The 20562-nt window shown below is 42.7% G+C and overlaps 1 protein-coding gene across 1 annotated transcript; it reads left to right on the forward strand.

Moving 5' to 3' along the window:
- Positions 1-1805: 1805 nt before the first annotated feature.
- On the forward strand, positions 1806-10003 carry LOC123491509 (zona pellucida sperm-binding protein 4-like). The gene is made up of 12 exons (XM_045222343.1): positions 1806-2213; positions 2293-2411; positions 2517-2718; positions 5441-5563; positions 5645-5817; positions 5892-5989; positions 6333-6481; positions 6626-6803; positions 7508-7643; positions 7797-7876; positions 8071-8142; positions 9892-10003. The coding sequence occupies exons 1-12, from the start codon at positions 1862-1864 to the stop codon at positions 9914-9916; spliced, it is 1707 nt and encodes a 568-aa protein (XP_045078278.1). The 5' UTR covers positions 1806-1861; the 3' UTR covers positions 9917-10003.
- Positions 10004-20562: the final 10559 nt, after the last annotated feature.

Raw genomic sequence — 20562 nt, forward strand, 5'->3', positions numbered from 1 at the left:
CCATTGGAACATCCATCTCTGCGTCTCTCTCCTTGTCATCCCCTGAGTCAGCACTGTCCGTCGACGCCTCTGAAGCAGAGGCGAGAAGAGACAGTACATCCTCTAGGGGGATATCCTCCCTAAAGAACACCCAACGCTGCTTCCTCACCTTCATAGGAAGGAGGGCGCAGGAGGCGCAATTAGGGGGATTGCCGGTCCCTTCCTTGGCATGCTGCGGCCCCAAACACACGAAACAAAGGTCGTGGGGGTCCGCAGATGCCATAGAGGAGCATCGGCACTGAGCCCTGAAAAGGGCTTTTGGGGTGGAAAATCTCCTGGCGTGCTCATTTTAGAAGACGTTGATGGCTGGCTCATCGACGGCGATTTCTTCCTGAGTCTTCTTGGCTTCTTCAGTCTAGTCGTCCAGTCGCTGAAGATAATGGGAGGCTGATTGAGGGGAGGCGTCCCCTCTTATAGGGACACCTGTGCTCCCATTGGCTGCAGGTGTGTGCATAATTTTGCTTCAGGCTGTTGCTGCCTTAGGGCAGAGGGTAAACCACTAGGAGCAGAGCTCCCCTATGGGGCGGAGCTCCACGATATAGAACTAAGTAATCAGCGTATTAAAGCCAATAACACATTTTCAAAACATCGCTTTACCCCATCGGTTTCTGGGACCAATCAGAACGGTTAGAATGTGTTTGCATTATAGAAATAATCTCAGAGGTACACAGATCCAGACTCATTGCAGCGAAGAAACTATATGTTTTGTACATCACCCCTCTTTTTGACGTCACCACAAACGTATGTAGGGAACATAGAGCAGCAGAATAATTCAGTTTGAGTCGTCAGGCAAGGAAACCGCTATTGCATTTACATAATTGCATTAATCTGTTAAACCTACAGCTTCAAAAAGTTTGAAGACACCAAATCTATCTGTATCAAACGCATACAAAATGTATACACAAGTACAACAATTTTTTTAAAGGACTGTCACATCACCAACCAATTTACACCTAATTAAAATGGATTGTGTATAATTGTTTTAAAACAGAAAGGAAGGACATAACATATATTTGAGCTGAGCCCAGGGCACTGTTGGAATACTTTAAACGTGTCCCATTTCCTTCTTGCTCCCTGTCAGTAATCCCCGATTTGACAATACTGGACATTAAAAGCTTTGTGGTGGAACTATCATTTGCATTCACCTGTCTAATGAGGTTAGGATCATCGTTTATTATTACTATTCAAGGGAGGGAGAAAGAATGCAGCTTTAAAGCACTCAAACCTAATATTCGAACTGGACCCTGACGTGATAGCCTAGCCAAGGGCTGCCCAGCCCTCTTCCTGGAGATCTACTGTCCTGTAGGTTTTCAGTCCAATCCTAATTTATCGTATTTGATTCAGCTAGTTAAGGTCTTGTTGAGCAGCTAATAAGTAGAATCAGGTGTGTTAAATTAGGGTTGGATTGAAAACCCACAGGATGGTTGATCTCCAGGAAGAGGGTTGGGCAGCCTTGGCATATCCCTAGACAACATCCAATCATAGGCTGTGTTTAGAAATGCAGCCCAATTCTGATCTTTTTTTCACTAATTGGTCTTTTGACCAATCAGATCAGCTCTGAAAAGATCGGATTTGAGAAGATCTAATGTGATCAGTGGAAAAAAATATCAGAATTGGGCTGCCTGTGTAAACGCAAACATAGTGGCGCGTAATAGATTATTACCTCCAGATGTTACCATTTACCTCGTGAGAATGTATATTCTGATACAGAGTAATGTCGTTCCAATTGTTAGAAAGCTGCATCCAATTGCAAATACTTCCTATATATACCTAGGAGAAACATCGACTGTCATACCGTCTTTAGTATTCAGTGAGGCATTGTATGAAAATGGCTTGGCAAAGGAACACACTGCTTTTGTTCCTGGCTTGGCCTTGCTTTGCATTGCCTGCAGCGGGATTGGAGCGGGTTTCAGAAGAGGCAACCTTTTCCCACCACAACCTTGACACAGAGGATGATTATACCGAAGACAGCGCTGTAGTACAACTTGGAGACCCCGCCAATTTTGATTCTAAAGCTGACCGTGAATTCCAGGTGCAATTCGAGGAGGTGCCAGATGCAAAAAAGTGGGTCTCCGTTACCAACGCAGCCCCAGTCAGTGTAGCAGTTCTGTGCAGTGTGGATCAGTTTGAAGTCACACTGCCAGCTGGTCCAATGAGTGAAGTCAAAATTTTGGGTGAGTTATTTTATTTATAGGCTTATAGAATTATCAAATGCAGTTTGGGTACTTTGCTCATGCTCAACTTTCCCTACAGGCTCCAACAGTATGCTCCCTGTTCTTGAAGCCCCAGAATCCTGTGGATACTCATTAAGTCGAGGACAATACCAGAACACCTTAACTGTCCGCTTTTCAGGCTGCCTTGTCAGTCTTCAGGTACGGTCTTTGCCCTCTTTCCACTTTGAAATGATACACTTTAATTTTGTAAATGTGCCATTGGAGTGACTGTTGCACATTTCTTGCCACACTGACTCTCTGCAGGCTGGGTGGTACACCTTGATGGTGTTGTTTGTCAATGAAGCTGGCATAATGGATGTTTCTACAGTGTCCTGTGCGTCTAGCCCCAAATCCTCTGTGTCCTCGACCGTAAACCTGCCCCTCTCTGGTCTTCCCAATGCCCGTGCTGGGCCTCCTTCTTCAAAGTGTTTTATTGCCACCCCTCAAGATCCCCCCACGTCTCCTGGTGAGTCTCATGCAATGTTCTGGGCCTAGTTTCCCAAAAGCATCTTAAGGTTATGTTCATTGTTAGAACTTTCGTAGGAGGCGTGTTAAATCTCTGAGCTGTTTCCCAAAACATCCTTATTATGGTTGCACTTAAACGCTGATAATTTAATGCCTACCCCAGACCACTAGAATAGTTAAGTGCGTCTTTAGATGCTTTATTTGCCGTCCTGCATCACTTTATACACAGAATCACATGGTTTGTTTCTTTGTGACTGCAGATAACTTTAGAACAAACTTGCTTATGTCTTTGCAAGTGAATCAAGGACTGCATTAAAATATAAATTGTAAGCTATTCATATTGAAATGCATTTAATTTTCAATAATCTTAGTTTAGCTACTGTCTGTTTCATGGTGTGTAGCCTAATGTGTTCAATGATATGACAAATGTTTATTCTATTTTTTTGGGGGGGATAAGTATTAGAATAAGTCACAATATCTGCATCCGTAGGCGGTAATGTATCTAGAAGCTGATCCGAGCGCAACGCTCCCTTCCTTTCGATCCTATCAGTATCGACACATGCTCCGATGACTCACTTAGCGAACGTGTTTTCGGGAAACTCATGTTACATCTTCGTCCATTGTAGGAAAGATGTTAACACACCTAAACCTAAATTCCATCTGGGAAATTGGGCTCTTCAAGTGTCTAAAATGATCCATGATCTCCTAGTTTCCTCACCATCGAGCTGCAAGAACTGACCATGCCTTGGCCCGGTTCTTTATCAGTGGCATTTAGGCTTGAGTGTTTTAATGATGGATCTTTCCTACAACTGCCGACGATGTAACATGCGTTTCCCACAACGCAGAGAGAATGGTAGTGTTGTCTGCTAACATTCTGCTAATTATGCTGTGGAGAACAAGGAGTCCGCATACACTGTACTTTGATTATAAAGGTTTATTTATATCAAAGGGTTACAGCTTCAATTTACAGATATCTGCAGACATCCGGAGAACAGACGACCCAAATTCTAAATGTGCTATTCTCCCCGTCCTTTGTCCCAAACCATAGTATATATCCTATGTAATCTGATATGGGTGTTTTCCCCTACAGACCACTCCCAGGAGGCCACCTAACAGACTTCCTCTGCTTTAGGGTGCCCCTCTAAAACTGCTCCCCATATGCTTCCCTAAGCTGAATCAACATCTAAGCTACCATTTGCCAACGTTAACAAAGTCATAAATTCCTTAGATACCACAGTAGCTAAGTGCATCATTGGCGCATATGTCAATACGGATAGGATTGAAAGGGAGCGCTGCTCCGCTTTCTCCATTCAAATCTGAAGTTGATGTATACTGACGACTAATCAGCTCCTAGAAATTATCACCTTCATGGCTGCAAATATTGAGGTGGCTTACCCTATATTGCTCTAAATCAGATTTGGCACATATTACATGACTCTAGCATACAATCAGCAAAATGGAATTCGATTGACCAACTTGAAGTTGATATGATTGGAATATAGCCCACTTTTTTTTAATGCGGTCACCACGTTCATTTGAAGTTGGCTTTTATACTTTGCTTGTTTGTAACAATTGCAAAGACAAGGTCACAATTTTTTAAACTGCTTGATTTTTATGTTTTAGTAGAGATTGTGTGCTGTGGAAGGGCAAACGCATCTAACACTTAGCTGTTCTAGTGGTCTGAGGCAGTCAGTAAATTATCATTTTCAAGTAACTTTAGTGATGGTTTTGTGCAACTTCTCCGATTTAACAATGCTCCTACGACGGTTCTAACGATTAACTTAGCCTTCATTTGAGTCTTTGAAACGGGGCCCTGGTCATTCTGACCAGTTCAGAGGCTCTATTGAAACTTATATTTCCCAAATTGTGAGAACATCTACTCCAGTGCCTCAGATGGACTTCTGGTCATTTGAGTCTTTACAGCTATTACTGAACCAATATAAACGCAGCAATTTTACTGAGTTACAGTTCATATAAGGAAATCAGTCACTTGAAATTGATTCATTAGGTCCTAATCTATGGATTGCACATGACTGGGCAGGGGTGCAGTCATGGGAGGGCATAGGCCCATCCACTGGGGAGCCAGGCCCAGCCAATCAGAATGAGGTTTTCCCCACAAGCGCTTTATTACAGACAAATACTCCTCAGTTTCATCTGCTATCCGGGTGGCTGGTCTCAGATGATCCCGCAGGTGATGAAGCCGGATGTGGAGGTCCTAGGCTGGTGCGGTTACACCTGGTCTGTGGTTGTGAGGCAGGTTGGACATACTGCCTAAAACGATGGTGGCTCATGGTAGAGAAATTAACATTACATTCTTTGGGAACAACTATGGTGACCATTCCTGCAGTCAGCATGCCAATTGCAGGTTCCCTTGACTTGAGACATCTGTGGCATTGTGTTGTGACAACAGTAAACTTTTAGTGGCCTTTTATTGTACCCAGCACAAGGTGCACCTGTTTAATCAGCTTCTTGATATGCCACACCTGACAGTTGGATGGAGTATATCGGCAAAGGAGAAATGCTAAGTAACAGGGATGTAAACAAATTTGTGCATAACATTTGAGAGAAATTAGCTTTTTGTACAAATATAAAATTTCTGGGATCTTCTGCTCATGAAACATTGGACCAACACTTTACATGATGTGTTTTATATTTTTATTCAGTATAATTAGGTGGCTACTGATCCTCAGGAAATGCCACTTACAACGGTTTTTGTATTTCAGGCTGCAGTATTCCCCAGAACCAGCACGTGGCTTGTGGTTCCACTGGAATCTCGTCCTCCCAGTGTTTGGTGATGGGTTGCTGTGTGGATTTGGCCACTTCCACCTGCTTCTACCCAATGGATGGTAAATACTCCCATTTCACACAGCAAGATCATGTTTGATTTTGAATAGTGAGGACTGATGTGTATTGCTCTCCCTTCCCAGAATGCACTGCAGACAAACAGTTTGTCTTTGCCGTTCACCATGACATCACCACTTTCCCTGTGGATCCCACCAAACTTGTAGTTGCTGGGAAGTCTAGCTGTGGCCCAGTCATTGTCAATGACAAGTTTGTGGTCTTCAAATTCTCAGTCACTGAATGTGGAACTCACTTTTATGTAAGTGTACAATCATATTATGCCCTCCTAGTGTGGATCCCGACAATTACATTCATTGTTTTGCTCTTCATTAGGAAATTGGTGAGACTGTGATCTACACAGCAGAGGTACAGACGGTCGTCCGATCCCTTAACCTGAAATATGGCATAATCTCCAGAGACAACCCCCTCAGGTAAATGGGCATTGCTTATTGGGCGAGTCCAGTTAGTCTGTCTTCAGTTTGGACTTTAATGAACATCTCCACATCCCAGGGCTGTTAGACTCAATGTCTACACCTTTTTTAAGATCTACATTTCTATCTTTGCTACATGCCTCTGTCCTAGTATTCCTATATATTGAGCTGATTCACCAGTCCATTAATACACTGAGTTACTTAACTTAAGATCTTAACTTCAAATATTGGTGTTGGAAAATGACATGTTCTTGGCACTTTGAGAAAGTAATTTAATCTCTCTAATTGAGGAGTCATTAAATGCACCTGCTGAGATTGACTAGTACCACATGTCTGTCTCTAGAATCATGGTTGAGTGCCGCTACTCTAAAGCTCTGGGTACCCTGCCAGCAGTGGCGAGTGTGGGCTACATGGTGAAAAGCCCCAGTTTCAGATTCCCTTCAAAGGTGACATCCAAGGGGCTGTTTGGCGTCCAACTCAGGATTGCTGAAGGTATCTGGCTGTTAACATGCAAACACTCAATTGCTGGAACATAATGGTCAACTGTCCCATTGCTGCGAAGACATTAATCATTGCTGAATTTGGTGAATGAAGACAAAAACCCAACCCCCTGACTTGCTATTTTACCCCCACCAGACAAAACCTATGCCAAGTACTACAAGCAGCACCATCAGCCCCTCCGTCTCCTCCTGGGCAAACTTGTGTATCTAGAAGTACGTCTGACTTCTCCAAAGCCAGAGGCAACACTCTTGGTCAACTACTGTCTGGCTTACCCCCGCTCTGCCAAGAATGTTCTGGTGCTCATTCACGAAGGGTAAGCACTGCAATGACTTGGTGTGTGACTAATTTGCCTAATGTTGTACTGCAGATTGTGTATTGGTGGGCTACCTTGCTCTTGAAGCACCATTGCATGTTACTATAGAGGCTGAAACTCTGGCTTGGCTGGACTCTCTAATGTTCCCTTGATTTTGGCATTAAGGCCCTTTATCTATTTACCCAGAGTCAGATTAACTTGTGGATACTTTGTCTGTGAATGCAGTTTGAAGGAAATTGCTAACTAGCTTTAGCACAGTGATGAAGTCTATAGGTATCTGCTAGCATTGGCACATGACACTACTGGACACATAGGCAGACAAATGGTATCCAAGTTCATCTGACTCGGAAGTAGATAAAGGGCCTCATTGCCAAAATCCTGAAGTATCCCTTGAATTATGGTGTGGAAGAAACTTTGCCCCATCCAATGTGTCGCCCTTTCCCTAGCCAAAGCATGACAGACATTTAGGCCAGAACTCCTTATACCAAGGGTATTCAACTCTTACCCTACGAGGTCCAAAGCCTTCTAGTTTTCTGTTCTACCTGAGAATTAATTACACCCACCTGGTGTCCCAGGTCTAAATCAATGCCTGATTAGTGGAACTAGGGGGGGGGGGGGTCTGAGATCCAGAGTTTAGTTTGAGGGCCTTACACTGTGAAGATTTAGTTGTCATTGAGTTCTCTTGCTCAATTTCTCCCCTCTAGGTGCGCCAACCCTCAGGACCCCAGAATCTCCATCCTTAAATTCAGCAACCTGCCACAGAAGCGCCACCAGCGTCGCTTCATGGTCCAAGCATTCCAGTTCATGGATCAACACACCAACAAGTATCTGGATGAGGAGGTGAGGAAGCAGAATTGGGACTGGGATTTGCATCTTGATTCCCTGCATTGGTGTATGTCACATGGCAAATTAGGCTTTTTATTTGTGAGCTGCACAAAGTCTGTCGCAACAAGCTTAGTTGGTATTGAGTCCCACTTCATTCCTCCCCACCAGATCTACTTCATGTGCTCTACTGAAGTGTGTATGCCTACAGAAAAAACCTGTGAAGAGCGCTGCTTTGATGGAATTAGGCGGTGAGGAAGAAGACTGGGGATTTGCCTCTTGAATCCCTGGATTGGTGTATTGTCACATGGAGACTGATGCTTAAAAAAAAAATCATATTACTACAGTTGGCTAACATTTTTATACAATTTGTCCCTTTTTTTTAACTGCATCAAGGTAATAAGTTAAGTTTAGTATTTAATCTCACTTTATTCCTCCCCATCAGATCTACTACATGTGCTCTACCACAATGTGGCCCACATAAAAAAACTGAGAAGAGCGCTGCTTTAAATGAAAGGTGAGTCTTGCCCAGTGGTGTTACTATTTTAGTCTTGGTGGGGGGAAAAAAACAAAAATGTGGGATGTATGCCAGTGACACCACAATACATTAATTGCACTATAACGGTGCCCACAAACTGTTAGGGCCTACATAAAGCTGTCCCAACATCTTACCACTGCTACGCCTGGCTATCAGTGGCGCCTTGTCTGGCAGCTGTTCATTCAGTCTCATTTACTGCCCCCTCCCCCCCCCCAAAAAAAGAACATGGCTGACTTGCTTAAACATGTAGTTTCTACTGACAATTGAGATGTACAAACTATGGCATAAGAGGCAATCCGTAATTTTGATTAAGACATTAATGAGCGAGCTAGGACTGTAGTCATAACTTTGTTCAGCACTTTTGGAATGTACAGTGACAGAATTCAGAACATGGGCTGTTAGTGTACACCAAGTCAGAACCGTAGGATAAATAAAGGGTGCATATACGCAGACAATGAAAGCTCTTACAATATTTGACGATTACCTTTCTCTAAAACAGGTTATAGGCTACATGTGCACCACCAAGTCAGAACAGTAGGTGAAATTAAGAGGGTGGAAAATAGACCCAACTCTTAGGGTGAGGCACTAACACAACATACACTTAGTATTACTTTCTTAGCTACAGTATGCATATAACATTTATCCAGCAGCATACAATACAATTTTGGACTCCTTGTTGTGCAGTGCTCACTTGAACAGGAAGGTGGCGCGGTGGTCCTTCGTGGGCAAACTTTGTCATCAAGGTCTGGCATTCTCTGGATATATGGTGCTTTCAAGACAACTGGGAACACTTAAAAAAATAAAAGGTTGAATCATGTCAGTGATCTTCAGGTCGTAGCTCTAGAAAGGGGCCCGAGTTCCGGATTTACAACTCTGCGTTAGATCTTTCAAAACGTGTTTTTCCTGAGTTCCCAGTTAACTTGACTTCGCAGTGCTGAGTTAACAGTTTTGCGCGTGGCACAAATCATGCTTCATTGACTGCATGGCCAATGTTGAATGTATCACTTTAAACTTGGAAAAGAGACCCTTAATCCCAGACTTGGGACCACACAGCCAGTCCACTGAATAGCAGGCTAGTGATTGCTTGCAGTTAGCCACTCATTGTTGAATTTCCAACTTGTGATGTTTGGCCGATGCGCACCGATACGTTTTATCTATCATTTCTCTTTATATGACAAGGTTTTGCCAGATTGTCGTCTTGATTCATGATGACTGCTAGCTAAGATTTTGAAAGTATGTTGACATGAGTTCAATCAAATCTACTGTAGCTATAACGTCATTTTCTGTGGCCAATGACCTTGAGCCTCCTCGGATGGGCATTTCTAATGTAACTCTATGGCAGCACCCAAGGGGCTTGAATTTGAGATCTACCCTCGGACTTGGTGTCCCAATGAGTGACAGAACACAGCCAATCACGGCACAACTAGAGCATATTACCAACATCTATGCTCTGTATTTTCCGCTGGCTGCCCCACCACAAAGCACTGAGCTAGGCTGAAACACCTGAATTTTGGAGCTGCCTTAATAAAGCTGCTTTTTTGCTTGCTTAACTCAAATACTTGCAAACTGAAACGTGACATTATTGCCAAATGGGCAAGCCCAAAAAAAATTGGGGCTCTGCCCTGAATGACTGGTCGCCACTGGTCTTGCTTAACTATTGTTCCCAGATTTGAAATGCACTTACTTCAATAGGTGCATTTAACTTTCACACCTACCTCTGTTTTCCAGGTCTGACTGTAATCTACCAGGGTGACGAGTGGGAAATCTATGCTGCTTGAACATACTGACGAGATGTGGACATTTGACTTTGTTTATTGAAATAAATGTTATATCTTGCCCACTTGAGTCATCTTTATTGTAATGTGACTTAGATCTGCTTTCTAATCCAATCAAGATGCCACCTTTTTGTTTTTATTGAAATCATGGTGTTAAGTAATGAAAGGCTGTTACTTAGGCTTTTATTTTTCACTAATTGGTATTTTTGACAGATCAGCTCTGAAAATCTATGACTGGTCAAAATACCAGTTGGCGGGGGGGGGGGAGTGAACGCAGCCTTTTCACTAGCCTGCCTACTTTCCTAATCTAAAAGTCGACGTGCATGTTTTCCATGCTTGTACAGTAACTTTTTTTTTCCATTGATAATGTCACCTTGCTGTAGCCAGAGACATTCAGGGAAGCGCATCTGAATTTTTCATTCACAAGTAGGAGCTAATGAAGTATAGTGCTGGCAGCGTTGTGGTTCTGATTACAATTTGGGATGGCTACCTTTGGCCATGATAGTCACAGGTCAGACTCAAGTATTGGAAGCTGCAGTATCCCTTTTCAGAGACTACCTATTTTATACAGTAGGCCATATGTTTGTAATGAAAATATAAATCTGCATTTTTAGTACAGTACACATTAAAGCTGATTTACCTTAATTTTGAAAGTATTCATTTTGTCATGTGGTAAGAATGACTGCCATTTAAAGGGGCAGTACACTAAAATATACTTTTCTGGGACTTAGTGTTTCATCCTGAGACTGACCAGACATGTCTTAGTTCTCTTTACTTACCCCACAGCCAGCATTAGCATCGCTGATTGTGAAACAATGGGAGTGGTAGGGCCTACATCAGGATGCTTTAAAAACAATTCCCAAATGCTCAGTCACTTCAAACGATATGGTTTAGCAACCAAAATACAAAAACAGTATATGCACATATAGAATATTGAAGGGTGTTATAAACGTTAGGCTGAATAGGCAACAGGATATATGATTAACAGAGTAGCAGCAGCTTGCATGTGAGTGTGCGGGCATGTAGAGTCAGTATAAATGTCTGTGCATATCATGTGTGAGTGTTTGTCTATAGGACTAAGCTACCGCGGCAGGTAGCTTAGTGGTTAAGAGCGTTGTGCCAGTAACCGAAAGGTCGCTGGTTCTAATCCCCGAGCAGCCTAGGTGAAAAATCTGTCTGTGCCCTTGAGCAAGGCACCTAACCCTAATTGCTCCTGTAAGTCGCTCTGGATAAGAGCGTCTGCTAAATGACAAATGTGTGTGTGTTGGAGTGACAGTGTGGGTGTGCATAGAGAGTGCAAATACTGAAATAAAAGGTTAAAGATACAAGTATAACTCGGGCGGTTTAGCTATTTATCAGTCATATTGGTTGGGGATAGAAGTTGTTCAAGAGCCTGTTGGTGTCAGACTTGATGCACCGGTACCTCTTGCGTGCAGCAGCAGCGAAAATAGGCTATGGCTTGGGTGGTTGGAGTCTTTGATTTTCCGGGCCTTCTTTTCACAACGCCTCATATAGAGGTCCTGGATGGCAGGGAGCTCATCCCCAGTGATGTACTGGGCTTTCCTCACAACCCTCTGTAGTGCCATGCGATCGAGGGCGGTGCTATTGCCATACCAAGCGGTGATGCAGCCAGTCAATATGCTCTCAATAGTACAGCTGTAGAACCTTTTTAGGATTTGAGGGCCCATGTCAAACTTTTTCAACCTCTTGAGGGGTTGCGTCATCTGTGGGGCTGTAGGGGCTGTATGCAAATTTGAGTGGGTGCAGGGTGTCAGGTAAAGTGGAGCTGATGTGGTCTTTGACCAGCCTCTTGAAGCAGTTCATGATGACAGAAGTGAGTGCTACAGGGCGATAGTTATTTAGGCAGGCTACCGTCATTTGCTAGGGTACAAGAACAATGGTGGACATCTTGAAGCATGTGGGGATCACAGATTGGGACAGGGAGAGGTTCAATATGTCCGCGAACACACAAGCCAGCTGGTCTGAGGATGCGGCAGGGGATGACATCTGGGCTGGCTACGTTGTGAGTATTCACACGCTTAAAGGTCCTACTCATGTCGGCCATAGAGATTGAGAGCTCACAGTCCTCTACAGCAACAGGGACCCTTGTAGGAGGATCAGTGTTGATTGCCTCGAAACGAGCATAGAAGTTGTTTAGCTCATCTGGGAGACAGTCGTCTGTGTTCGCCGCACCGCTAGTTTTCCCCTTGTAGTCTATGATGGTTTGTAGTCCTTGCTACATGCATCTCGCGTCGGAGCAGTCAAAATGCAATTCCACTTTGTTCCTGTACTGTCTTTTCTTGTCCTTGATGAATTTCCAGAGGTCATAGCTGGTCTTTTTCTATTCATCCATTTCCCCAGAAATCCAACCATAGTTTAATGAGTCAGTCTGCTCTCTCAGGGAGAAAGAGGGCTTTGCATCCATCTCAGAATGGAGAACAACGATGTTCCAACATAATTTTCCCACGAGTGAGGCAAGAGAGGTGTTGGTGGAATTTCGGAATAACTTTCCTTAGATGTATTTTGTTAAAGTCCCCTGCTACAACAAATACGGCCTCGGGATATGCTGTTTCCGATTTGTTCAAAGTCCTGTGTAATTCCTTGAGTGTGGTGTCGGCTTGTGGGGGATGTACACAGCCATGATACAAATAGCTGTGAATAATCTTGTGAGACAATGGGGTTGGCATTTGATTGTGAGGTATTCCATGGAACAGTCTTAAGTGTTTGTACATTCCTACAATCACACCATGAGTTGTTGATCATGAAACATATTCCTCCGCCTTTATGTTTTCATGTCCACGCGATGTACGGAAAACCCTGCAGGCTGTATAGCCGTATCAAGTACCACCCCCGTTAGCCAAGTCTCAGTAAAACAGATTACATTACAATCTCTCATATCTCTCTGATAGGAAATCCGTGCTTTAAGCTCGCATAGTTTATTGTCCAGAGACCGTACATTATTGTTGTGCAAATTCTAATCAAGTGAGACTTTGTCATTTCTTCAAACAATCAATCTTTATTTGATATCGATTAATTATCGCAATAATGGAGCTGGTCAACGACCACCTGTAGGTGATCATTGAGAGCCCAACAAACAGGAAATGCTGACGTCTTATATACAGTAGAAGTCGGAAGTTTACATGCACTTAGGTTGGAGTCATTAAAACTTGTTTTTCAACCACTCCACAAATTTCTTGTTAACAAACTATAGTTTTGGCAAGTCGGTTAGGACATCTACTTTGTGCATGACACAAGTAATTTTTCCAACAATAGTTTACAGACAGATTATTTCACTTATAATTCACTGTATCACAATTCCAGTGGGTCAGAAGTTTACATACAGTAAGTTGACTGTGCCTTTAAACAGCTTGGAAAATTCCAGAAAATGATGTCATGGCTTTAGAGGCTTCTGATAGGCTAATTGACATAATTTGAGTCAATTGGAGGTGTACCTGTGGATGTATTCGAGGCCTACCTTCAAACTTAGTGCCTCTTTGCTTGACATCATGGGAAAATCTAAAGAAATCAGCCAAGACCTCAAAAGAAAATTGTAGACCTCCACATGTCTGGTTCATCCTTGGGAGCAATTTCCAAACGCCTGAAGGTACCACGTTCATCTGTACAAACAATAGTACGCAAGTATAAACACCATGGGACCACGCAGCCGTCATACCGCTCAGGAAGGAGACATATTCTATCTCCTAGAGATTAATGTACTTTGGTGTGAAAAGTGCAAATCAATCCCAGAACAACAGCAAAGGACCTTGTGAAGATGCTGGAGGAAACAGGTAAAAAGTATCCACAGTAAAACTAATCCTATATCGACATAACCTGGAAGGCCGCTCAGCAAGTAAGAAGCCACTGCTCCAAAACCGCCATAAAAAAGCCAGACTACGGTTTGCAACTACACATTGGGACAAAGATCGTACTTTTTGGAGAAATGTCCTCTGGTCTGATGAAACAAAAATAGAACTGTTTGGGCCATAATAACCATCGTTATGTTTGGAGGAAAAAGAGGAAGGCTTGCAAGCCGAAGAACACCATCCCAACCGTGAAGCACGGGGGTGGCAGCATCATGCTGTGGGGGTGCTTTGCTGCAGGAGGGACTGGTGCACTTCACAAAATAGATGGCATCATGAGGAAGGAAATTATGTGGATATATTGAAGCAACATCTCAAGACATCAGTCAGGAAGTTAAAGCTTGGTCGCAAATGGGTCTTCCAAATGGACAATGACCCCAAGCATACTTCCAAAGTTGTGGCAAAATGGATTAAGGACAACAAAGTCAAGGTATTGGAGTGGCCATCACAAAGCCCTGACCTCAATCCTATAGAAAATGCGTGGGCAGAACTGAAAAAGCGTGTGCGAGCAAGGAGGCCTACAAACCTGACTCAGTTACACCAGCTCTGTCAGGAAGAATGGGCCAAAATTCACCCAATTTATTGTGGGAAGCTTGTGGAAGTCCACCCGAAATGTTTGACCCAAGTTAAACAATTTAAAGGCAATGCTACCAAATAATAGAGTGTATGTTATCTTCTGACTCACTGGGAATGTGATGATATAAATAAAATCTGAAATAAATCATTCTCTCTACTATTATTCTGACATTTCACATTCTTAAAATAAAGTGGTGATCCTAACTGACCTAAGACAGGGCATTTTTACTAGGATTAAATGTCAGGAATTGGGAAAAACCGAGTTTAAATGTATTTGGCTAAGGTGTATGTAAACTTCTGACTTCAACTGTAGTGGAAAAATACCAGCTCCTTCTTACAAGACCTTCAAACCGACAGTGGAAATGTACAGGTTTAAGGCTCATACAGTGCATGTGCATAACAAAGTTTAGCATTAAGAACTTTTAAAGTAATTCCTCATTACATTGTCTCTGCTATACAAGTGTAAAGAGGTTATACAGGATTTTCCCCTCACAATTAGCAAGTAATAAGAAAATGTATGAAATGTATGAAAATGTATGCACTCTAACTGTAAGTCGCTCTGGTTAAGAGCGTCTGCTAAATGACTAAAATGTAAAATGTAATATACTAGGAAGCGGCGGGTGGTTTGCCCTTCTCCTTAGTCTGACTAGAATGCCAGCTCTCCTACTCCTTCTACGATGACGTGGTTTTGGGTGGGCTCCTGTGATGAATGGAACTGCTTCGGATAATCCAGACAAAGGATCCAGGTCTGGAAAGTTGAATTTGTGATGAGTATTCGCCGATCTGATGTCCAGAAGTGCTTGTCGGTCATGGTAAATAATACTAGACACTTTCAGAGCAAATAAAGTAAAGAAATAACACTAAAATAAACAAAAAACTGCAAAGTTGGCTGGGATCTGCGCCATCTTGTTGTTGTCTAAAGAAGAAGAATCTGTGCGCTCTTGGATAGTAATAATAGTTAATATGGTGCTCTTTGATGTCCCAGGTTTGTGGCATTGATGAATAAATAATTGAATCTTTACTTCAAGTCAGATGTTTATATGTTATGTATGAAAGGCATAGCCTTTGTATGCATTGTTTACTATTGAAATGTATTTAAAACAATGTAATTGTTGGAGTTCAGGTGTTTGACATGATTGATGGATGACTAGGTACGTTCTTGTCAAATAAATATGCTTATTCATTCATGATAATGGATGAGTTAATCTGGCATTGAATCTGCAGAACATGTCAACAAGTTAGTTCTGAATTGCTTTAATACAGCAGTGCATTCTGACACCATGAATTGAAATAGATTTTACCTCGTTCATATAATTGGCAGAAATAATAAGGGATTAAATATAGACCGCCACCAGCTGTAGGAGAAGACGATCTGGTAAAATAAGGGTATGTTGCTAATACCATCTAGGTAGGTAGCTAGCTAGCTAGCTTCTTTGCAAAAAAATATTCATGGCACAATGTAAATATCTGATCGCTACAAGGATAGTATTCTGTACAAGACACAAGACCAAATGCATAAATAATCCATCAAATATTAGTTAAATAAAATATGGAACAGTAAAATTAAAAAGTTCAATATACAGTACCAGTCTAAGGTTTGGACACACCTACTCATTCAATGTTTTTTCTTTATTTTTACTATTTCCTACAATGTAGAATAATAATGAAGACATCAAAACTATAAAATAACACATATGGAATCATGCAGTAACCAAAAAAAGTGTTAAACAGATTACTCAAAGTAGCCACGCTTTGCCTTGATGACAGCTTTGCACACTCTTGGCATTCTCTCAAAGAGCTTCATGAGGAATGCTTTTCCAACAGTCTTGAATGTTCCCACATATGCTGAGCACTTGTTGGCTGCTTTTCCTTCACTCTGCGGTCCAACTCATCCCAAACCATCTCAATTGGGTTGAGGTTGGGTTATTGTGGATGCCAGGTCATCTGATGCAGCACTCCATCACTCTCCTTTTTGGTCAAATAGCCTTACACAGCCTGGAGGTGTGTTTTTGGTCATTGTCCTGTTGAAAATCAAATGATAGTCCCACTAAGCGCAAACCAGATGGGATGGTGTATTGCTGCAGAATGCTGTGGTAGCCATTCTGGTTAGGTGTGCCTTGAATTGTAAATAAATCACGGACATTGTCACCAGCAAAGCACCCCCACACCATCACACCTCCTCCTCCATGCTTTACGGTGGGAACCACACATGTGGAGATCATCTGTTCACCTACTCTGTGTCTCACGAAGACACGGCGGTTGGTACCAAAAATCTCAAATTTGGACTCATCAGACCAAAGGACAGATTTCCACCGGTCTAATGTCTATTGCTCGTGTTTTCTGGCCCAAGCAATTCACTTCTTCTTATTGGTGTCCTTTGGTAGTGGTTCCTTTGCAGCAATTTGACCATGAAGGCCTGATTTACGCAGTCTCCTCTGAACAATTGATGTTGAGACGTGTCTCTTACTTGAACTCTGTGAAGCATCTATTTGGGCTGCAATTTCTGAGGTGCAGTTAACTCTAATGAACTTATCCTCTGCAGCAGAGGAAACTCTGGGTCTTCCTTTCCTGTGGCGGTCCTCATGAGAGCCAGTTTCTTCATAGCGCTTGATGGTTTTTGCGACTGCACTTGAAGAAACGTTCAAAGTTCTTGACATTTTCCGGATTGACTGACCTTCATGTCTTAAAGTAATGATGGACTGTCATTTCTCTTTGTTTATTTGAGCTGTTCTTGCCATAATATGGACTTGGTCTTTTACCAAATAGGGCTATCTTCTGTTTACCCCCCTACCTTGTCACAACACAACTGATTGGCTCAAACGCATTAAGAAGGAAAGAAATTCCACAAATTAACTTTTAACAAGGCACACCTGTTAATTGAAATGCATTCCAGGTGACAACCTCATGAAGCTGGTTGAGAGAATGCCAAGAGTGTGCAAAGCTGTCATCAAGGCAAAGGGTGGCTACTTTTTAAGAATCTCAAATATACAATATCTTTTGATTTGTTTAACACTTTTTGGAAATTGCTGACAGTAAAGGCCAAGATTTTTTATAACTAACTCAAGATAGACCAGAGCCTGTCGTTTCCAATGGGAACACATTAATCATAGTGGGCAGAACAAGCAAGGAGGTGGGCAGAGCCAAGCACAAGCTAGTGAGATCCTATTAGCGCGTGCTAGCATTTATTTGCATATTTCCATTAGGGAACGCCTACTCTGTGAAGTGCTCTGTAGCTCAATTGGTAGAGCATGGCGCTTGTAACGCCAGGGTAGTGGGTTCGATCCCCGGGACCACCCATACGTAAAAATGTATGCACACATGACTGTAAGTCGCTTTGGATAAAAGTGTCTGCTAAATGACATATTATTATTATTAAGTGTGCATGTGCAATAACTCAATTTGCCCTTGCACTCCTTCTAAACAACACAACATTTTAAAACCTTGACAAAACGCAGTCCACTCTGTTTGTTACAGGTTCTAGTTTTGGAAACACAAAACTGTATGGAGATCAAATGTTTAATTGATTAGAACATTTGCAGAATGTCGGCCAAAATCCATCTCGCTTCTCCCACTGCCGGCTACTGGGCTTCCTCTCATCACCATACTTGGTAGTGAGAGGAAACGCCAACCGGATGCTTCACACTTATACATCCGGTGAAATATCTGGCTCACTGTTCTAACTGTGGAAAAAAGTGTCAGTTAGAGATGACGTACAGGAGCTTGCAGGGATTTGTAGTCTTGCATGACGTATACTTTGATGCTAATTCGAATTTTTAGAATCTCAGTATATAGAGCCGAATATCTTTATAAAAGTCACCTTGTCCGAGAGAGATTTACACGGTTATCAAAATGTCTTGCCAGGGAAAGCCTACATGAAACACAGACCTCGTTTGACATGGTTCTAAAATCCCCTTTGGGAAAAATAAATGGTGGAAAAATCATAGAGAATAATAGAGGCCTCTAGTGGCCAAAAGCTTGTATAAGCATGGGCAGTGCAATTGAGGGATTGACCAATTTAATGAGGTCAACTGGCTGGGACTTCCAACTTCATTGGCTGATCTCTCCTGATGACCCGGTTGGAGTCATGTCAAACTGGGTCATCAGGAGGGATCAGCCAATCATGAAGAAGAAAATTGACTACTTAAAAATGGAGATTGCCTCAATGGCGCTGCCCATGCGCTCACAGATGCCCTAATGGGAACTATTTAGGGATGCTTTCTCTATCATTTTCTATGGGGAAAACAATTGGAACCATTTCCGTGATTGACCGCTAGGTTTTATGGGTATTATGACGCGTCCACTTTGGGGCTCTATATGCCTGTCAATCACCAAAAACACTCAGAGCTAAGAAACTGATTGGTTGTGAGATGGGTCCTGTGCCGACTGGAAGAGAATGTGCTTGTTCGACATTCCAGCCGACAGTGCAGGCGACTGCCGACTGACTATTCTACAAATCACCTTGCATCATAAATAACGACTCATTATTATTTGTAAATTAGTCAGTCAGTCACAATTTACCCATGATACATCACAGTTTTGATGCTCTCAAATACGGCCAATGTTACATGTTGTGGAAATCTAGAAAACATTGGCTAGGGGCGTATGTCGATTCTTCTTCTTCTTTGAGATTGGGTTGGCAGAGCGCATCCAACTTTTAGGTGAATACACCGCCACCTACTGTACTGGAATGTGAGGCCTACCTACATTAAATTCTGGTAATACAAAATTGGGAAAAGGAAAATGATCCTGCCAACTATTAGCCCTCACAAAAAAAACACCACCCCATTCCACTTTAACCCTATCTAATCCTACTCCAGGCCAATGGTCTGGGAGGACAGAACACTACCACTCAACACCCCCTGCAACTCTTCTGCAGTAAAACCTTGCAATCCCAAGTTCTTCTCTGCAGCTGCCACCACAACCTCTATTTTCTGTGACTTCAATTCCATTTCTGCAGTACAGTTGACAACCATCAAATCAAATCAAGCTTTATTTATACAGCACATTTCAGACATGGAATGCAACACAATGTGCTTTACATGAAAATACTAATAAAAACAATGAAAATAAAAACTATTTACTACACAACAAACATAAGAGGATAAAAAACAAAATAATAACAATAAAACTGAAGGACTAAAAAGCCCCGTAAGGAAAAGAAAAGCTAAAAAGGTGTGTTGTAAGATCTCTTTTAAAAATGTCCAGAGTTTCGGCCCCCCTCAGGATCTCTGGCTGGCTATTCCAGAGGCTGGGGGCATAGTAACTAAAGGCTGCCTCTCCATGCCTCTTGGTCCTACGCTTTGGGATAGTTAAAAGGTCAGTGCCAGATGACCCGAGGGACCTACTGGATACATAACTTAAAAGCATGTCTGACATGTATTGGGGTGCACAATTGTGGATTGATTTAAAAACCAATAGAATAATCTTAAAATGTATTCTAAAACTCACAGGCAGCCAGTGCAGAGACCTTAAAACCTGTGTAATGTGTGCTCTTCGTCTGGTCTTGGTCAGTACCCGTGCTGCAGTGTTCTGTATGTTTTGCAGTTGACCAATGGCTTTCTTGGGTAGACCAGACAGGAGAGCATTACAGTAGTCAAGCATGCTTGTAATAAAAGCATGGATGAGTCTCTAAGAAACCAACCTTACTGAAGCACATATTATTCCTATCCCACTCTAGTGGTCTCTGCCTACTCACAGGAATACTCTCACGATCCCTGACCCTGTACCCATCTTCCTCTACCACTCTCTTCACTGCTTCAGCATACAACACTTTCTGTACTACTCTGACCATGGCAAAATCAACCTGCCTTTCTCTCACCAGACACCTCCTATCTCCAGCCCCATGGGCACCCCCACAGCAAACACACACATCTTTTCCACCGATACTACACAATTCCTTCGTCTCAATCCCTCCTGCACACTTCTCACCTCCCGAGTGGCGCAGTGGTCTAAGGCACTGCATCGCAGTGCTAGCTGTGCCACTAGAGATCCTGGTTCGTATCCAGGCTCTGTCGTAGCTGGCCGCGACCGGGAGACCAATGGGGCGGCGCACAATTGGCCCAGCGTCGTCCAGGGTAGGGGAGGGAACGGCCGGCAAGGATGTAGCTCAGTTGGTAGAGCATGGCATTTGCAACGCCAGGGTTGTGGGTTTGATTCCCACGGGGGCCAGTATGAAAAAAAGAATAATA

Source organism: Coregonus clupeaformis, chromosome 8 (genome assembly GCF_020615455.1).
Source record: "Coregonus clupeaformis isolate EN_2021a chromosome 8, ASM2061545v1, whole genome shotgun sequence".
Taxonomy (NCBI): domain Eukaryota; kingdom Metazoa; phylum Chordata; class Actinopteri; order Salmoniformes; family Salmonidae; genus Coregonus; species Coregonus clupeaformis.

Coding starts and splice junctions, on each gene's coding strand:
- LOC123491509 (XM_045222343.1), top strand. CDS start 1,862: ATGAAAATGGCTTGGCAAAGGAACACACTGCTTTTGTTCCTGGCTTGG. Junction 2,214..2,292: donor GAGTGAAGTCAAAATTTTGG/GTGAGTTATTTT, acceptor CTTTCCCTACAG/GCTCCAACAGTATGCTCCCT. Junction 5,818..5,891: donor AATGTGGAACTCACTTTTAT/GTAAGTGTACAA, acceptor GCTCTTCATTAG/GAAATTGGTGAGACTGTGAT.